A 19270-nucleotide genomic window follows, 5' to 3' on the forward strand; every position below is an offset into this window, starting at 1 on the left:
AGAAGTAGTACCATACAATTTTCTTAAACTCTTTCAATATTACCCACATAAGATTCTCAAAAAAAAAAAAGAATTCTCCACTGAGTAATGAATTGATGAATACATGCTAATTTCTGGTTCTAATTTGGAAGCTTTAACTGGTATATTTGACCATAAAGTATAATCATAAATGTATATGATGATTTTTATAATTAAAGGCAAGAAATAATTGAACTGTTCTTTCTTGAAAGGCATTTGCTATTTCTGAACTCCACTTTGGTATCTGATCATTAAGTGAAAAGACATATATAGGTTCTTGTTACTTCCAGAGGAAAAATGAAATTTCCTAAAGAAGGAAGTAAAAGTTTTATGTGAATAGTTACAGCACTAGTGAAAAGTAGCTTGGAAGAGGAGAATAACCCCCTCCCATCCCTACCCTGGTTGGGCTGTATTATCAACCCTTAATTGTTAACAAAAACTGTACATCTACTCTTCCCATTTCACAAGTCATAATAATAGTCATAATGTGGCCCTTACTGTGTGCCAGGTGCTCTACTAAACACTTTATATGTATTTAACTCAATTTCAGAACAGCTATGTTCTCATTTCATGAAGAAAGAAATTAGGCCTGAAAGATTAAGCAGTTATGCATAGTCACTGATTGACTAGTTGGTAAAACCTGGGTTCATACTTAGACAGTCTGATCTGAGCCCATATGAGAGGACTGAATGTCAGGGAGTTAAATGACCTTTACAGAGAAGCTAGTCAGGAGTAGAAATTTCATTATCAGACTTCTCACTGCAGCTTGGGGCCACTGTACATGCCATTCATGAGGAATCTTGCTTTTAAAGCAGCACTGGTAATCTGCTTAACTACAAACTTAACAGTCTAACCAAATTAGATGTAAAATAAATCACATTTTCCTTTGTTTTCCAGTGTAAAATTGAAGGAATCTAGTTGTGGTAAAAGAAGAAATAGGAAATTTGAAATTAAGTGTTCAAAGTACTTCTTGAAAGTTGTATTGGAAAGAAAAACACTTGAATAAAGGCAGTTGAAAGTAGACACCAGAGCTCTTTCCTTTTACTATGCCATTTGGAAATAACATCATTATTTCAGATGAGATATCTAAGCTTATGCTTGGATTTATAATTTTTAAACATTGAGGTACCTTTGTCCAGTTATAGATATCAGAAAGTTCTGTTGTAATACTTAAAACACAGTCTTGCTATAAAACTGTAAGTTTTAGTTGAAAAATACTGACATTATTTGATTATCTTTTTATAGACGTCATATTATGAGAAGCCATGGTTTAGGGCCTACCTCTTTTGAAGCACATGGTTTCTCTCAGGAAGACAAAACAAATTTTCTTAAGAAGAAAAACCTTGAGTGTGTAGGTTACAGATAGACTCTTGGAACTAAAAAGGTGCCGTAGCAGTTAAAATTGTCCCCCTTTGATTCTTACTTGATTTTCATTCTTCTGATGTCCATCAGAGTAAAGCAAGAAAATGGTTCAAAAATCAAACTACAGAAAGACTTAAATAATCCTCTCCTCTTAACCCCCAAATACTGTTTCAGAGAGGCAAACACTCTTTTTTCCCCTGATAGTGACCTTTTTCCTCTCTAACCTTGCCGTTTACAAAAAGAAAAAAGAACTTATCTGTCTGGCTGCACCAGGTCTTAGTTGTGGCGTGTGGGCTCTTTTAGCTGTGGCATGTGAGCTGTAGTTCCCTGAGCAGGAATTGAATCTGGACCCCCTGCGTAAGGAGCTCAGTCTTAGCCGCTGGACACCACCACTCTTAATAATTCTTTGGTGACTAGAATATTTGTTTTAATGTACAATATTTCAGTCTTTGCTTTTGTGGACAACACTTTTTCTGTCCTATTTAAGATATCTTTCCATGGGGAGGGAGGCGGGGGGCCACATGTACACCCATGGCTGGTTCATGTCAATATATGTCGAAAACCACCACAGTGCTGCTGCCGCTGCTGCTGCTGCTGCTGCTGCTAAGTCGTTTCAGTTGTGTCCGACTCTCTGCGACCCTGTAGACAGCAGCCTACCAGGCTCTGCCATCCCTGGGATTCTCCAGGCAAAAACTCTGGAGTGGGTTGCCATTTCCTTCTCCAATGCATGAAAGTGAAAAGTGAAATTGAAGTCGCTCAGTTGCGGCCGACTCTTAGCGACCCCATGGATTGCAGCCCACCAGGCTCCTTCATCCATTGGATTTTCCAGGCAAGAGTACTGGAGTCGGCCCACCACAATATTGTAAAGTAATTAGCCTCCAATTAAAATAAATTATTATTTTTAAAAAGATATCTTTCTCAGCTCTGATTTTTGAAGGTATTTTATGTTATCTTCCAGAAAGTTTATTTTACCTTACCATTTAAATCAGCAGTTCACATAAAAATTATTTTGTCTATGGCATAAAGATGAGGTCTAGTTCTTTGATTTTTCCCTATCCTCCCAAAATATAGCTTTCCAGTACAGTGTCATACAGTTTAAAAATCATATGTTAACATTGCTCTGCAGGGCTGCTTCTGTCATAAATGTCCACATGTGAACAAATCTGTTTCTGGACTCTGTTCCATTGGTCTTCTTTTGCCAATACTACATTGTCTTAATTACTATAGCTTTATAACAAGACTTAATATCTGATAGTGTAAATCCTCTGTCTTTTTGGTTATGAATGCTTTGCTGATTCTGGGGTCTTTACTTTTTCTTGTAAATTTTATAATCATCTAGTGCATATCCATTTAAAAAATCTGAGTACGGGTGTATTAAACTTGTATACCAGTTTGGGGAGAACTGGCATCTTTGCATAATCAAGCATTCCAGCCCGTGACTGTGGAATGTCTCTCCTTTACTCACTCCTTAATTCTCCTCGGTGTTTCACAGTCCTGTGAAACAGAAACTGCATGCCTTCACTGGTGTGAATAGCGCTGCAGTGGCCACGGCAGCGCAGGGGTCTTCACAACAGTGAAGCACAATAGTGCTGCAGAGGTCACGGCAGCGCAGGGGTCTTCACAACAGTGAAGCACAATAGCGCTGCAGTGGCCACGGCAGCGCAGGGGTCTTCACGACAGTGGTTTCATTTCCTTCAGTTACATACCCGGAAGTGGGATCGCAGGATCATGTGGTAGTTCTGTTTTAAAATTCTGAGGAACTCCCATGCTATTTTCCATAGTGTCTATTCCAGTTATAACCCTACCAACAGTGTAGCGTGTTCCTTTTTTCCATGTCCTGCTAGCATTGTTCTCTCTCATCTTTTTGAAGGAATGATAGTCATTCTAACAGGCAGAGGTGTTTTTGATTTGTCTTTCACTGATGTATAGTAATGTTGAGCGCTTTTTAATATACCTGTTAGCCATTTGAATATCTTAATTTGAGATATTGGATTATTTGTTATTTTTGCCATTGAGATGTACGAGTTCTTCATACTGGATTTTAGCACCTTACTAGGGGTTATGATTTGCAGATATTTTTCTCCCATTCAGTATGTTGTAGTAAATGAGTTTTTAATTTTACTTTTTAGAAAATCTTTTATTTCCTTTTATTTATTTTTTTGTTTAGTTTCACTTTTTAAAAATGTATATCCCATCTAGTCTTTGATCCTTTGTTCATCTTTTGTATGTTCTTTTGCAGGAATTAAAAAAAATTTTAGTTTTTCCTCTTCTGTTAACTTTAGTTATTCATTCAAAAGACTGAAAAAATTTTTCTTTTTAGTGGTGTTTTCAGTTTATAAGCTGAGAATGCTATCTTGACTAGATATGTGGGAAGAGTTTTGACACTTCTTCATTCTTAATAATTTTCTTTTTCTTTTTCACGCCCTTTGGAATAGGTGGTCGCCATGTTTAGATATTAGCAAGCGCATAGGTGTACGTCTGCGTTGGAAAATGGCAGAGGGAAACAACAATGAAGAGGTGATTCACTTCAACAATTTCCACTGCCACCGGGGACAAGGTAAGTGTGCCCGTTTTCTCTTTCATCATTGCTTTTTCCCTTAGTCTTGTTATATCATATTTGAAATTAATCTGTTTTGCACCATATAGAGTCCAGAAATGTTTCCTTTTCAGACCTCAGAGCATCAGATTTAAATGGACTCATTAGACTAGAATTTTGTGTTGAATAGTGATGCCTGCGGGCATGAGTGAAGCTAAAGAGTCTTCCATCACAAGAAGATTGAATCTTGAGAGAGGAGGGCGGGAACAGTGGTACTTCTCAGTTTTTGAAGGAATGGTGATTGCAGAGGAGTACAGTTCCTCTAGGGCTGTAAGTTCTGATCGTACTTAAGGTGCTGCTGCTGCATTTCTAACTTCTCTTTTGCCAGAAGACTCTGGTTTAGCCTTACAGGGAATTTTAGGACATGTATTCCCTGACTTTACAGTGTTTAAAATATGGGGAAATCATTGATTCATAAAGGGAAGGGACCCTTCATTTCTCTAAGATTTCTAAATGCATGTGAAATTTCCTATCAGATCCTGATTCACAGTTCAGTTCAGTTCAGTCGCTCAGTCGTGTCTGACTCTTCGTGACCCCATGAATCGCAGCACGCCAGGCCTCCCTGTCCATCACCAACTCCCGGAGTTCACTCAAACTCACATCCGTCGAGTCAGTGATGCCATCCAGCCATCTCATCCTCTGTCGTCCCCTTCTCCTCCTGCCCCCAATCCCTCCCAGCATCAGAGTCTTTTCCAATGAGTCAAATCTTCACATGAGGTGGCCAGAGTACTGGAGTTTCAGCTTTAGCATCATTCCTTCCAAAAAACACCCAGGACTGATCTTTAGAATGGACTGGTTGGATCTCCTTGCAGTCCAAGGGACTCTCCAGAGTCTTCTCTAACACTACAGTCCAAAAGCATCAGTTCTTTGGCGCTCAGCCTTCTTCACAGTCCAACTCTCACATCCATACATGACTACTGGAAAAACCATAGCCTTGACCAGACGGACCTTTGTTGGCAAAGTAATGTCTCTGCTTTTGAATATGCTGTCTAGGTTGGTCATAACTTTTCTTCCAAGGAGTAAGCGTCTTTTGATTTCATGGCAGCAGTCACCATCTGCAGTGATTTTGGCGCCCCCAGAAATAAAGTCTGACACTGTTTCAGCTATTTCCCCATCTATTTCCCATGAAGTGCCATGGACTAGATGCCATGATCTTCGTTTTCTGAATGTTGAGCTTTAAGCCAACTTTTTCAGTCTCCTCTTTCACTTTCATGAAGAGGTTTTTTAGCTCTTCACTTTTCTGCCATAAGGGTGGTGTCATCTGCATATCTGAGGTTATTGATATTTCTCCTGGCAATCTTGATTGCAGCTTGTGCTTCTTCCAGCCCAGCGTTTCTCATGATGTACTCTGCATAGAAGTTAAATAAGCAGGGTGACAATATACAGCCTTGACATACTCCTTTTCCTATTTGGAACCAGTCTGTTGTGCCATGTCCAGTTCACAGTTACATCTAGGCTAAAAGGAAAAAAGTTATGCTGATGAATAGAAGATTATAAAGTCCATAGAAGAGGTTGTAACTTTTTTTATGTTTTGCTATTGATAGTACTTTGTATTTATGAAGACTTTTTTCCCAGCAAAAGATAGAATTTTATATATACGGCTTTCAGAGCATTTAAAAATGAGCAGGGAATTCCCCGGTGGTCTAGTGGTTTAGGACTCCATTCTTCTGCTGCAGCGGGCGCAGATTTGGGGAACCAAGGCCCTACATGTCATGAGACACGGCCAAAGAATAAATAAATAAAATTTAGCAAAGTTTATTAAGCAGATAAAGAGAGAAAAATAAATTTGCTTAAGCTATGCAAATTATAAAAACAGAAGAAATACCGATTTTTTTAAGCTATTATTAATAGTGTATTCTGAGTTGGTAGTGATTATAGCCATAATGTGGTGTTATTTAGGAAGTTTTAAATCCTAGCTATATTTGTATATATGATCAATTCCATATTTTCCAAACATGCATATCAAATTAATGTTGTGGGGTGGGTTTTTTTTTCCTAAATTGGATCTTAAACATGCTTGAACAGAGTTTCTTTAAGAACAAAAATTCTGGAAAACTACTAACTTTGGAGATATATTTTTCTGCTGAATAAACTTTATTTTGCACACATAGTGAGGATTTGTTTAGACATAGAGTTGTTTTTATTAGCTGTATTAATAATTTCTACTGTGTCATCCCCTTAAGTGTTTGTAAGTTTTTAAATCGTCTTTATTGAGGTATAATTTACATAGAATAAGTGTATACATTTTAACTGTGTATATAATTCAGTGACTTTTGAAAAATGAATATACTCATATAACCACCACCTCAGTTATGATGTAGAACATATCCAGGAAGATTCCTTTATGCCCCTTTGCAGGCAGTTCTCACCCAACTCTGACCTGCTTTCTGTCACTGTACAATTTCATATAAATGGAACCATACAGTATGTACTCTTCATACTTGAATTCTTCAGCACAGCAGTTTTTTGATTCATCCATATTGTTGCATGTATCAGTAATTCAATTCTTTTTAATTGCTGAATATTATTCACATGGAAATTCTATACCCAGCGAAGGTAGGCTTAAAAATGAAGGTAAAATAAAGATTAAAAGTACAAGAATGAATAGAAGATACATTATGCAAATAGTAACCCTCAAAACAGAGCCTTTCAGTTCAGTTCAGTCGCTCAGTCGTGTCTGACTCTTTGTGACCCCATAAACTGCAGCACACCAGGCCTCCCTGTCCATCACCAATTCCCGGAGTCCACCCAAACCCATGTCCATTGAGTCAGTGATGCCATCCAACCATCTCATCCTCTGTTGCCGCTCTCTTCCTGCCCTCAATCTTTCCTAGCATCAGGGTCTTTTCCAATGAGTTAGCTCTTCACATCAGGTGGCCAAAGTATTGGAGTTTTAGCCTCAAAATCAGTCCTTCCAATGAACACCCAGGACTGATATCCTTTAGGATGGACTGATTGGATTTCCTTGCAGTCCAAGGGACTCTAAAAAGTCTTCTCCAACGCCACAGTTCAAAAGCATCAATTCTTCGGTGCTCAGCTTTCTTTATAGTCCAGCTCTCACATCCATACATGACCACTGGAAAAACCATAGCATTGACTAGGCGGACCTTTGTTGGCAAAGTAATGTCTGCTTTTTAATATGCTGTCTAGGTTGATCATAACTTTCCTTCCAAGGAGTAAGTGTCTTTTAATTTCATTGCTGTAATCGCCATCTGCAGTGATTTTGGAGCTCAGAAAAATAAAGTCTGACACTGTTTCCACTGTTTCCCATCTATTTGTCATGAAGTGATGGGACTGGATGCCATGATCTTAGTTTTCTGAATGTTGAGCTTTAAGCCAACTTTTTCACTCTCCACTTTCACTTTCATCAAGAGGCTGTTTAGTTCTTCTTTACTTTCTGCCATAAGGGTGGTGTCATCTGCATATCTGAGATTATTGATATTTCTCCCTGCAATCTTGATTCTAGCTTGTGCTTCTTCCAGCCCAGCGTTTCTCATGATGTACTCTGCATATAAGTGAAATAAGCAGGGTGACAGTATACAGCCTTGATGTACTCCTTTTCCTACTTGGAACCAGTCTGTTGTTCCATGTCCAGTTCTCTGACCTGCATACAGGTTTCTCAAGAGGCAGGTCAGGTGGTCTGGTATGCCCATCTCTTTCAGAATTTTCCACAGTTTATTGTGATCCACACAGTCAAAGGCTTTAAATTATCAGATAACGTACACAATTCAGCCAGAAGTGTCAATAAAGATAAAAGTTTTAGAAAAGTTAAAGAGTCTGGGAAGATAAAGCAATTCTAATCTCTATATGTGTAGTAATATGATATTAAAATATACAAAGAGAAAATTGACAGAACTGAAAGGATAACTGGACAAATCCACAGTCAAAATGGGAGATTTTAGCATGTTTCTTACAATAACAGAGAGAGCAGACACACACAAACATTGGTATGAATATAGAACATTTGGAAGAACATGATCAACAAATTTGATATAATAGACATAGGAATGTTGCACCTAATATGTTTGCCAAAATTGACCATATTTTGAGGTACAAAATAAGTTCCAAGTTCCTACACTACTGGTGGTGGTGTAAGTTGGCATAGACAATTTAGGAAGCTGTTTGACATTGTCCACTAAACCTGAACGTATGCTTTCCCTGTGCCTCAGCACTTCTAGAATGTACCCAGCTGAAATGAGTATACCAAGACAGATATACAGGAATATTCATACCAGTATTATCCAAAATAGCCAAGACTGGAACCAGCCCAAATGTCGAATGTCAACAGAAAAATAAGTAACTTATTCATACATACTCGTGTAGTAGATTACATACAGAGGAAACGGCATAATGCAACATCAGCATCATGGGTATATCTCAGACGAGTTATTTGCATGGAAGCCAGAAACGAGAATTTTATACTCAGAAACTGATCTGTGGCATTAGGCTCCTAATGTGCTAGAAATACGTTTATCAGCATTGGTGATGGTTACACAGGTCATACAGGCCTTTTGCATGAATCATAAACTTTGTTCTGTTATACTTTAGGTTAAAGTATGTATTGTAAAGCTAGTATGTTTATATGTGGTATTTTGGGGAGTATCTTGTCAACCATTGGGATTCACTGTGAGGTGATAAGTTTAAAACCAACTTTTTTTGCTGGGTGCCCCAGGCTTGTTGTCTGTCTTTTTTTCTGGGCCAGTTCTTCCTCAGAGGAACCTACAATTTCTGCATGTAGAATCTAAGACTGTCTGCCAGCATTCAGGGGGCCAGTTAACAGAAGGCAGCAGAGTTACTCATTATGGCTGTTTCAGTGACACGCCTTTTCTCTCTTGGCCTGGTGTCTAGTGACTCTCTGTGTTGGTGACTCTTCAGAATGGACCTCCACAGGGTGGGTCTTCTGGAATGGCTGAATGAGAAACTTGGCAAATCCTCTCCCCAGAATTAACAGTAAAATTAGGATTGTCTAAAATAACCATTTAAAGACTGGAAATGAACAAAGGCGTACAATAATTGAGAATATTTTTCAAGGAAATCTGTGATTCTGCAACATGGATTAAGCTGCCTCTGGTCAGCTGACCTCTGCAGACTGGGTTTGAGCCTTTTCCACTCCTCTAGATTTCTTGCCTCTGAAAATCTGCTGAGAATTTTGTTTAAATCTCTTGCTGGCTATCATTTCCTTTTTTCTTCTTTGTATCCTGAAAAGGAGGACATTTTTTACTTTCATTTTTACTTTTTACGAGCTCCTTTACTGTCATTTAAGTGGAGTTTCAAATGCAGTGGTACTGGTCACTTGGATTCATTCTGCCAGCCCTCTGCAGTACACTTCTGCAGGCCCTCAGTTCAGTCAGTTGTTAGATGCATCAGTCTGCTGTGTAGGTAGCATTGGACTTGGAATCAGACAACTTAACTGTGTGTGAAGTACTATAATAAATAGGCATTTTATGTGGGTTTTCTAAGCTAATACAGCTATTTTCAGTAGGCACTGTTGTTAGCCTTTCTTCAATGATGAGGAAATGGATGCCTAAAGAAGAAAATAATGGCATCATGCAGCTAGTATGTGGTAGAGCTGAGATTGGAATCCAGGCAGTTTTACCCTAGATCTCATGGACTTACTAAACTGCTATCCTTGGCATCACCACAGCCCTGTTACAGGGATGAAATGAGATAATTGGTTTTATATTGCTTTTCAAATTGTTGGACACCATAAAAGTACATGAGACATTAACCTTGAGAAAAATAATTGCGCTTTCTGAAGGAATTGTCAGTTTGTGTTATCCAGTAATTCATATCAAATGTGATCTATCTTCAGACAAATTAAAGGAGTTCGAGACCTTGGACAGAATTATTACATCTAGATGGCTAGTTGCACTCTGGTTGTGTTTAAAAAGGAAACTAGAAAGTTTAATTTGCTTACTGTCTTGATGCTAAATGGGTATTTGACTACACCACTGAAATATATTTACATAAATAATACTCAAGATTTATAAGTAAGATGAGCAAACTAATATCAAATATTAAGTGAAAATTTTACTGTTTCTGAGTGAGTTTTTTTCAGATCTATCAGTTTGAATAAAACAGTGTTTTATATTCCCTTGGAGGAGTAGAGATGAGATGGGAGGCCATGATTTCACTGTTTAGTTGCCAGTCAAGAAGATTTTATCTACATATTCCTCCAGTCTAGTATAAGAAAAAGTTGATAATCTTGAGCATAGTAATTGTCAGATTTTCTCTGATGATTCCCGAAATGAATTATTGGCAAAGATCAGCACAGAAGGCTTATTTTAATGCTTAAGTGCATGTGCTGCCTGAGGAGATAAGTTAACACTCCAGTAGCCATGAACTTGGCTTTAGGTTTGATCCTTTTCATGGCAAAGTTGAATTAAAGGACTGAATATGATTATGCCCACCTCCTGATAACAGTGTTCTCTCTGCCTACTTTTAGACTGGATCAATCTCAGAGATGGACCCATCACCATATCTGACTCCTCTGATGAGGAAGGGGTTCCAATGCTGGTCACCCCAGCTCCTCAGCAACATGATGAAGAGGACCTGGATGATGATGTCATCCTGGCGGAAGTGAGTTTTCTAAAATTTACCATGATGAAATATATTTCAAGTTAATAATTGATTCTTGGGACACTCAGTATTAATAGAATAGCTGCGAGTACTCTTACAGCAGTATTTAAATAATGTTGGAGTTACCTATTCTTTGAAGATTTGGTAGGATTTGCCCTAAAGGCATTTGGGCTGTTTCTTTTCATGAAGAAACAGTTTCTTGGAAACTGTTTGAGCTTCCTCTGTGGTGATCGACATGTCTAGATTTTCCGTTGCTTTTTATTGTTTTTTTTTCCACTGATACTTTTCAGTGTTTTTTTTAATGTTTTTAATAGAACTAAACAAAATAGCCTGTTCTTTCTATTTACTCTACTTATTCTGAATCTATGTCTCCTCCAATTTTCCTTTTCTGTTTTAGTGTGCTTGTGGGATTTTTTGCCTTTTTTCTTGATTTGATGAGTTGACCATTATTTTCCCTCCTCTTTGCTCTTTGACCCAGTCCTGAGAACAGCTAACCACTTCTGTCTGCATAGGGCTTCCCTGGCGACTCAGATGGTAAAGAATCTGCCTGCAACGCAAGAGACGCAGGTTTGATCCCTGGGTCGGGAAGATCCCCTGGAAAGGGAAATGGCTACCCACTCCAGTATTCTTGCCTAGAGAATTCCATGGACTGTCTCTGTACATCTGCCTATTCTAGACCTTTTATATGAATGGAATCATATACTGTTTGGTCCTTCTTTCGTTTAGCATAAGTTTTCATGGTCATCTATGATGTAGCAGGAATTGGTGCTTCAGTTCCTTTTTTATTGCTTAATACTGTTCCGTTCTGTGGCTGTATCACATGTTGTTTCATTGATGGACATTTGAGTTGCTTCTACGTTTTCACTATTATGAATGATGCTGCTGTGAACATTCATGTGGAAGTTTTCCTGTGGACATACGCCTGGAGTTGATTATATAGTTGGGTTTTGCCTAGTGGTTCTACTTAAGAAACTGAAATTTAGTGAGTGAATTCATCTAATTTTTCTTTATTAACATGACTATTATACTTTGTTCTCTCATAGTGTTCAATATGCTTTACATTTTTATTGCTTAAAAAAAAATAATCTTTCACTATGTTCCCTGCATCTTTGAGGTTTTATTTATATTGGGGTCATCTGTTCTTGCTGGTGATTTGAAAGGTTTTTATCCTTAGTTGTTTTGTTTTGTTTTGTTTTGTTTTTTCTTTTTTTTTTTTTTATTTTTATTTTAGTTTTTTATTTTTTAAATTTTAAAATCTTTAATTCTTACATGCATTCCCAAACATGAACCCCCCTCCCTGTTTTGTTTTTTCAGTTGTTCTAGTACTTAGTTTTATACTTTCAGATGCTGTTCTTACATGTGTCCTTACGTGTTGATTTATCAGCTTTGAGTGTATCTTTTGATCTTGCATTTAGCTTCTCTTGTTTTCCCTCCCAACTCTCAATAGTTACTGTAATTTCTACAAAACCATGATTTAGAACATGTGTATTGAATAGCTGATTATTTCTTCACTCCATTGTACTCTTGCATCTCTCTCTCCTTGTTTCATTCACTGTGTGGTGCAGACTTCATCGTGTGCGTCGCTCGTCTACCACTTCTGTTTCAGTAGTTAGATATCTTCATGTGGTTGCTGTGCTGGTTGTTTTTTATTACTACTCAACTTCGAATGCATTTGAAATTTTCCTGGACCGGCTTTTTGTAGGTATTTTATGTTGGGGAAGGGCTCAGGCACTGTTCATGGCTAGCAGGAATTCTTCCTATGACAGGGGATGTTGGGGCTGCATGGGGCGGGAAGTGTGCTTACACGCACGTATGCTTGTTTCTTTCTTACTGCCCAGCCGTGATTGCCACCTCCAGAGCAGCCCAGATCAAAGTTCTCTCTCTCCTGCCTCACTGACAGCCTACCTTCAGCAGGGACGTCTGTCTTCATTCAGTCTAACCTCCTCAGAAAATCCTTGCTGCCAGACAGTGGACAGATTCCCAGTGTTTCAACCAAGGGACTGTTGGTTTTCCCTCTGCAGGCCACACCACCTGCTTTGGAGAACTCTGCCTTTCTGAAGCTTTCTCTGCCTGCCTGGAATCTGGATGTACTTCTCCCACTGCATTTATCAGCTCCTCCTCACATATGTTGTGATTTGGGATCACAAATGTGTGTGGGTTTATTCAGAGATTTTCAGTTCTTTGTCTCATTCTCTCTGGATTGGGGTGACTTCAGAAAAGATCAGGGTCAGAGACATCTTTATTCTGCTACCTTAAAATTTGGCATTTTACTTTTTAAATTCACAAGTAACACATGGTTGTGTTCTCTGTGGAAATTGATACAATACAGAGAAAACTAGTCTCGCTTCACCAGCCCCTTCTGCCCCAGAGATTTCCCAGAGGAACTGTTGTCACAAGCTTGGCACGTATCCTTCCAAATCTTTTTCTTTGAATTCACACATGTGTGGGCTCGTGCATGTATGTATATATACACATATATGCTTTTAGAAATGGGATGTTTATGTCTGTGTTCCATTTTTTCCCAAAGAATAGAAATCAGTCTGTGTGTGTTGTTTTGTGGCTTTTCTTCACTTAACATTTCTTGGTGAAGTTTCCATGTCATCACATACAGAACCACCTCTCGGAGTGGGGGTGGGGGAGAGTCAGAGAGTATTTTGTAAAGCAGATAAATAGTTTTACTTAACTGCATGCTTAGGGACAAACTTCAGAATGCTTCTAGTGTTCTCTTTTTATGATGCAATCAGTGTGGCAGTGAATACCCTTATATATGCCCCCTTTGGATACATAAGGGTGTATAGGATTGATATTGAAAAGTGACATTGATAGATTATAAGGATATACATTTTTTTAAAAATAAGCAATACCAAATTCCTCTCCTAAATTCACCAGGAAGGAGTGATAGTAAGTTTTCCCACATCTGTCCCACATTGAGCACATCTGTGTTTAATGTTGTCTAACTAAAAAGCTGTTTGCCAGTCTTGGCGAGGGGGTAGAATCTCATTTTAACTTGCATTTTGCCAAATTACTGATGAGGTTTAGACTCTTTCCTTGTGCTTATTGACCGTTCTCACTCCTCTGCTGTGCTGTCATTCTTTCATTATTTTCTCTACCATGCAGTTACTTTTGTTTTATGGTCGCAAGTGAAATTATGATTCAAACTATAAGTCAGGCTTCAATCTCTGAATGGCTGCTCTAATTCTTATAGTTACTATAGTGATCAGATTTCAGTATGAAGATAAATTTGAAGAATAGGTCTTATGGGGGGGGGGCTTGTTTTTGTTTCTTAACCTGTCCTACCTCAGAAGCTCAATATAATACATAAGGAAATAGACACAGGAAAAAAATTGAATTGTTATTATTAAAATTTCATTTTTTCTTAGACATACAAACCTCAGACATCACGACCCAATCTCATCAAACCAGCTGCCCAGTGGCAAGATCTCAAAAGATTGGGAGAAGAAAGGCCTAAAATATCTAGAGCAGCCTTTGAATCAGATACGAATGGCTATTTTCCCGTGTATAACAGCTCATTGTTTGGTTCTGGGACACAGGATGATTCTGAGGATGACTACGGTGAATTTCTAGATCTTGGGCCTCCTGGAGTTTCTGGATTCATGAAGCCAAGTGGCCAAACAGAACGAGAACCTAAGCCTGGACCAAGTCACAACCAAGCAACCAATGACCTTATCAACCCCAGATCAGAGCAGAAAGTCATTATCTTAAAAGAAGGTAATCTTTTTCCAGAAGCTGATCCTTTGGACACTCAGAACCAGTCATCTGAAGAGTCAGAGACAGAGCTTTTATCCAACCTCGGAGAATCATCTGATATCCTCGATGACCAGGCCATTGAAGAAGACTGCTGGTTAGACCACTCTTACTTCCAGTCTCTGAACCAGCAGCCCCGTGAGGTACCAAGCCAGGTTGTACCTCAGGAGCGGCGTCCAGAAGCAGAGCTGGGCCCACTGCTATATCAGCATGAGCCCCGGGGATCAGCTTTCCCAAGACCGGCGTTTGCGAGACCGGAGCCCCAGCAGGATTGGATTCCAGACCCTGCTTCTCCTCGGCCTGCCCATCCTCTGGGAGAGCTTGAAGACCAACAACTAGGAATAGATGAAGAAGAGCCAGGCCCAGCATTTCCACTAGAAGAAACTCAGGAGCCCAATTTGGAAAACCTTTGGGGGCAAGAAGCTTCTGACGTAGACCGGGAACTCATTGCACTGTTGGTGAAAGAGACAGTAAGTTTTATTTTGATAAGTAAGTGATTATACACACAAATACATTGTTTCCTTTTATTACTAAAGCATTGTGAATGTGGACTCATTTTCCTAGTTTCCTAGATTTATAGACTAGAAGAAGAAAAGCTGGAGGTACAAAAATTAAATCAGAATTCCTTAATCTAGCCTTAACCCCCTCAGCATCCCCCCCTGGGATTCTGGCTGCAGGTTGTGGGTGCCCTGGTGCTGTCATGAGTGGTCCCTACAGTTTTTAAAAAGGAATTGAGTTAACTCCAAATTCAAACCCTCAAGCAAGTTTATAAGATGACCTAGAGCTGCACTGTCCAATATGATAGCCTCATTTGGCTGTTTAAATTTAAATGTCTTAAAATTAAATGAAACTGAAATTTCATTTTCAGTGGCACCACTCAGATTTTAAGTGCTTAATAGCCACATGAGTCTGAACAGCCACCACGCTGGAAAACACGGAATAGAGCATTTCTGTCTTTGTACCAAGTTGTGTTACGTACCGCTGACCAAGAAAGTGAATGCAGGGCTTTGTGGGCAGCCATTTGCCTCTGAGCAGTCTTTTACTCCTTCTTCCCTGGGTGTTTCCATCTGGTCTGGTGGATCGTGTGCTTCTAAGGGTATATGTACACTAGAAAGTGCCGTGTTCATCTTTAGGCGCCCTTTGCTCGGGCTGAGATGCTCAGTATTTACTGAAAGAGAAAAATGAATACATGGAATGGGGGCAGAGGACTAGGTGGTCTCTAGGGACCTTTTTCCATGTTCTGTGTAGACAGATAAATCTGGGCACCTAGTGTGGAATTTTAAGCCAGACACAAACCTCCTTTATAGTCCTTTTCTAGCGTTTAGTCATTTTGTATACTTTTTGCTATCTGATTTTTATTGCAATTTGAAATTATTCTAGGGAATGACAAATAAATAATGTATTTATTCCTTCCTAGGAAGTAAGATTTCCTGATGTAGCAAATGGGTATGTTGAGGAAATAATTCATTTGAAGAATTACTATGATTTGAATGTGTAAGTATACTAACTGCGCCTTTTTTTTAATTGCCATTAAAATGTACTTAACATAAAAATTTACCATTTTAATTATTTTTAGGGTTTTCTAGATGGCTCAGTGGTAAAGAGTCTGCCTGCCAATGCAGGAGACTCAAGAAACGCGGATTTGATCCCTTGGTTGGGAATATCCCCTGGAGGAGGGAAAGGCAACCCACTCCAGTATTCTTGCCTGGAGACTCCCATGGACAGAGGAGCCTGGTTGGCTGCAATCTATGGGGTCCCAGAGAGCTGGACACGACTGAGCGGCTTAGCATGCGCATGCACAGCCGTGTTTAAGTGCGCAGTGCCAGGGGGGTTAAGTATGTTTATTGCATTTTTGCACAGCTGCCACGACCATCCATCTCCAGAATGTTTTCATCTTCCCAAACTGGCACTCTGTCCCCAGTTCCTCTCCTGAGCCCCTGGCAACCACTATTTTGCTTTCTGTCTTTGTGAATTTGGCTCCTCTAGAGACCTCATGTAGATGAAATTACACAGTATTTGTCCTTTTATGGCTGGCTTATTTCAGTTAGCATTATGTCTTTTTTAATCATCCTGTTAGAAGAGTTCTGATTTTAATTGTATGCAGACTGTTTTCTGGGTCTTGCAGTCGTGTGGTTATAGGATTAAGATGTTTAGTTAATTCTGAGCATTGATACTACATACGTCTTGCTTGGGGCTTCCCTAGTGGCTCAGTGGGTAAAGAATCCGCCTGCAGTGCAGGAGACACAGGAGATGCCGGCTCCATCCCCTGGAGGAGGAACTGGCAGCCCACTCCAGCATTCTAGCCTGGGAAACCCTACGGACTGAGGAGCCTGGCGGGCTGCAGTCTGGGGTCGCACAGAGTCGGGCAAGTCTCTTTCTGCTTATGCTCTTTCACCCCCTTGTAGTCTGCAGAGGTGGAACAGCTGTAAATTTGTAAAGAACAATAGACACTGAATTTAATTATATTTTCAGCTGTTAAATACAGGTTATTTTAATTAAACAAAAAAGTACTCCAAGATTGTATTGTGTACCGTAGAATTCAGCAGGGGTGTGAGTGGGAGCTGGCTGCCATGACCAAGTGTGAAGGGCCTTCTCTGAGATTAGCAGCCCAGAGGAGATGGATTTTTCTGATTCATACCAAGGCACTGTTGGTGCCATTGGTAGGCCTGTCTGTCCCCTTCATTGAGGGGCAGCCACTGCTTTCAGTTTTTTAAACCAGGAGCATGGTAAGCTGCAGTCCATGGGGTCACGAAGAGTCAGACATGACTGAGCGACTTCACTTTCACTTTTTACTTTCATGCATTGGAGAAGGAAATGGCAACCCACTCCAGTGTTCTTGCCTGGAGAATCCCAGGGATGGGGGAGCCTGGTGGGCTGCTGTCTATGGGGTCGCACAGAGTTGGCACGACTGAAGCGACTTAGCAGCAGCAGCAGCAGCAAAGTAACCCTTTAGAAATTTAGTATACTTTAATGTTTCTCTCTCATTCTGTAGATGAATATATTGTTTTTTTAAATACCTACAAGGTTAGTTGTCTGCAGTGTCAGTAAAACATGATCAGATTGACAGATCCTGTGACAATTTGTCCTCCTTCCTCGTGAGTCTCGCACACATCTTTTTCTCTTGGGACTTACTAACTCTGTCCCTAATGCAAAGTCTTATGAATTCCAGTGGAAAGGAAATGTTCAGTAATTGTACTGAATACTTTGAAACCTACAGTCTGATTTTTTATATGTATAATTTATTAGTTTATTTTTTATTGTACTGGGTCTTTGTTGCTGCATAGGGACTTCCTCTAGTTGTGACAAGTGGAGGCTACTCTTCGTTGCAATGCTTGGGCTTCTCATTGCAGTTACTTCTCGTTGCGGAGCACAGGCTCTCTGGTGCTCAGGCTTCAGTAGTTGTGGCGCATGGACTTCGCTGCCCTATGGCAGGTGCAGTCTTCCCGGACCAGAGATCACACCCATATACCCAGCATTGGCAGGCGGATTCTTATCCACCGTACTACCAGGGAAGTCCTACTGTTTGATTTTCCTGACTCTGTTTTCCTTTTGTCCCTGGACTTTTGAGACTGAATTGTTAATTCTCATAACTGACTTAAATGTTGTTAATGTAGAGCTGAAAGGAAGCCCAGAGCAGAGTAGAGCAGGCTGATACTTTGTGGGGCTGACTCTCCAACATTTTGTGTCCAGTCTTTGTCATCTTTAGATGTAACCAGCTGGTCATTTTAGCAGGAGAAGCCTGTTATCCAGAGAGCCTCCTGTGACAGTAACCTGCTCTCTTTAACTAAGACTTTACCCACATATGATGCAACTTAAATTGGATCGAGGCAGCAACAACTATTAAAGAACAAAGGCTAGAAATATTAGCCTGGCTTACTTAGTGGGAGTGCTTTCTCAAAACCCTTTAGCTTGTCAAGTCAGATCAAGCATGGAATAATATCAGTAGGTGGACAGATCTGAGTTCTGACAAGCCTCCCGCTGCCTTTGGCCCAGGCTGTAAATATTAATGTATTTGGTTGTAGCATATATCTGTAGAAAGGAAACTCTGTTCTTAATTATCTGTGTCACTGAATATCATTTAACTCCAGGAAAGTTGTGTTGGTGGGAGTAGAGGAGATTTTAAAATGGAAATGAATTTTGACAGTTCAAAGTGAGAGCCTCTGATAACCGACAGGTGGGATTCCACATCTTGCATCATGTTGATATGAGAAGTTTTTCATCGTGTTGAAAATACAAAATGAATTGCTAAGAACAGAACCTCTAAAATAGGTTTAGAAAATGCATTTAGAGACTGTATAAAAATAGAAATTTTTAAAGGATGAGATTTTAAAAACTGGAAACAGGAGTTTTAATTCTTTCTTCGAAGATCATCTTGCATACACCCCACTTGAGCCACCTGGCTTCATTCATGCATGGCTGTTCTATCAAAGAAGATTCTTGTTTATTTGACCTTTTCATCCTTCCCCAGATTCCTAGTTTTTGCTGGTTTGTTGGCCTTTGATTGCCGCACTTATCTGAACATTACAAACAAGTAAGGTTCAAATGGAGGAGCTCTTCCACACCTGGTTTATAATATGTCCAGGTGTGCATGAGAAAGGGATTGTTTGGAACTCCATGCCTTTCTCCACAAATACTGAGTTCTTCATGGTGACTGATTCTCAGCTACCCTTCAGAGATTGTGTAACCTGTGGTGCTCATCAGTTTGTACTGGAACAGAGAGTCACCACTAGTGACCGTGGTTTTAAAGGGAAATGTGCTCAGAATTCTTGAGGAAGGTGTCTCCCCTTGCTACTGCTGTAATATGAGAAAGGGGTTTTCCCTCTCAAGCCTTGTGGCGTGTGTTCCAGAGAACCTGGCCTAGTGATAGGAAGGGAGCTTAACAGGAAAGTGCATGTGGGGTTCCTGCAAGTGATGATGAAGAAAAGGGTGTTGAAGGGTGCTTGACCAGTC

At 39.7% G+C, this 19270-nt stretch overlaps 1 protein-coding gene across 5 annotated transcripts in view; it reads left to right on the forward strand.

Moving 5' to 3' along the window:
- Window positions 1-19270, forward strand: part of RNF216 (ring finger protein 216) — a 120681-nt gene that overhangs the window by 4892 nt on the left and 96519 nt on the right. For 3 of the 5 annotated variants that reach the window (XM_069570015.1, XM_069570018.1, XM_069570016.1), the window contains 4 exons: window positions 3816-3937; window positions 10422-10555; window positions 14107-14790; window positions 15738-15814. In XM_069570015.1, the coding sequence (XP_069426116.1) occupies window positions 3871-3937; window positions 10422-10555; window positions 14107-14790; window positions 15738-15814 (962 nt within the window). In that variant the 5' untranslated portion in view covers window positions 3816-3870. Of the gene's footprint in view, window positions 1-3815; window positions 3938-10421; window positions 10556-13935; window positions 14791-15737; window positions 15815-19270 lie in introns of all 5 variants that reach the window. The other 2 variants (XM_069570014.1, XM_069570017.1) reach the window with 1 other exon arrangement.

Source organism: Ovis canadensis, chromosome 24 (assembly GCF_042477335.2).
Source record: "Ovis canadensis isolate MfBH-ARS-UI-01 breed Bighorn chromosome 24, ARS-UI_OviCan_v2, whole genome shotgun sequence".
Taxonomy (NCBI): Eukaryota; Metazoa; Chordata; class Mammalia; order Artiodactyla; family Bovidae; genus Ovis; species Ovis canadensis.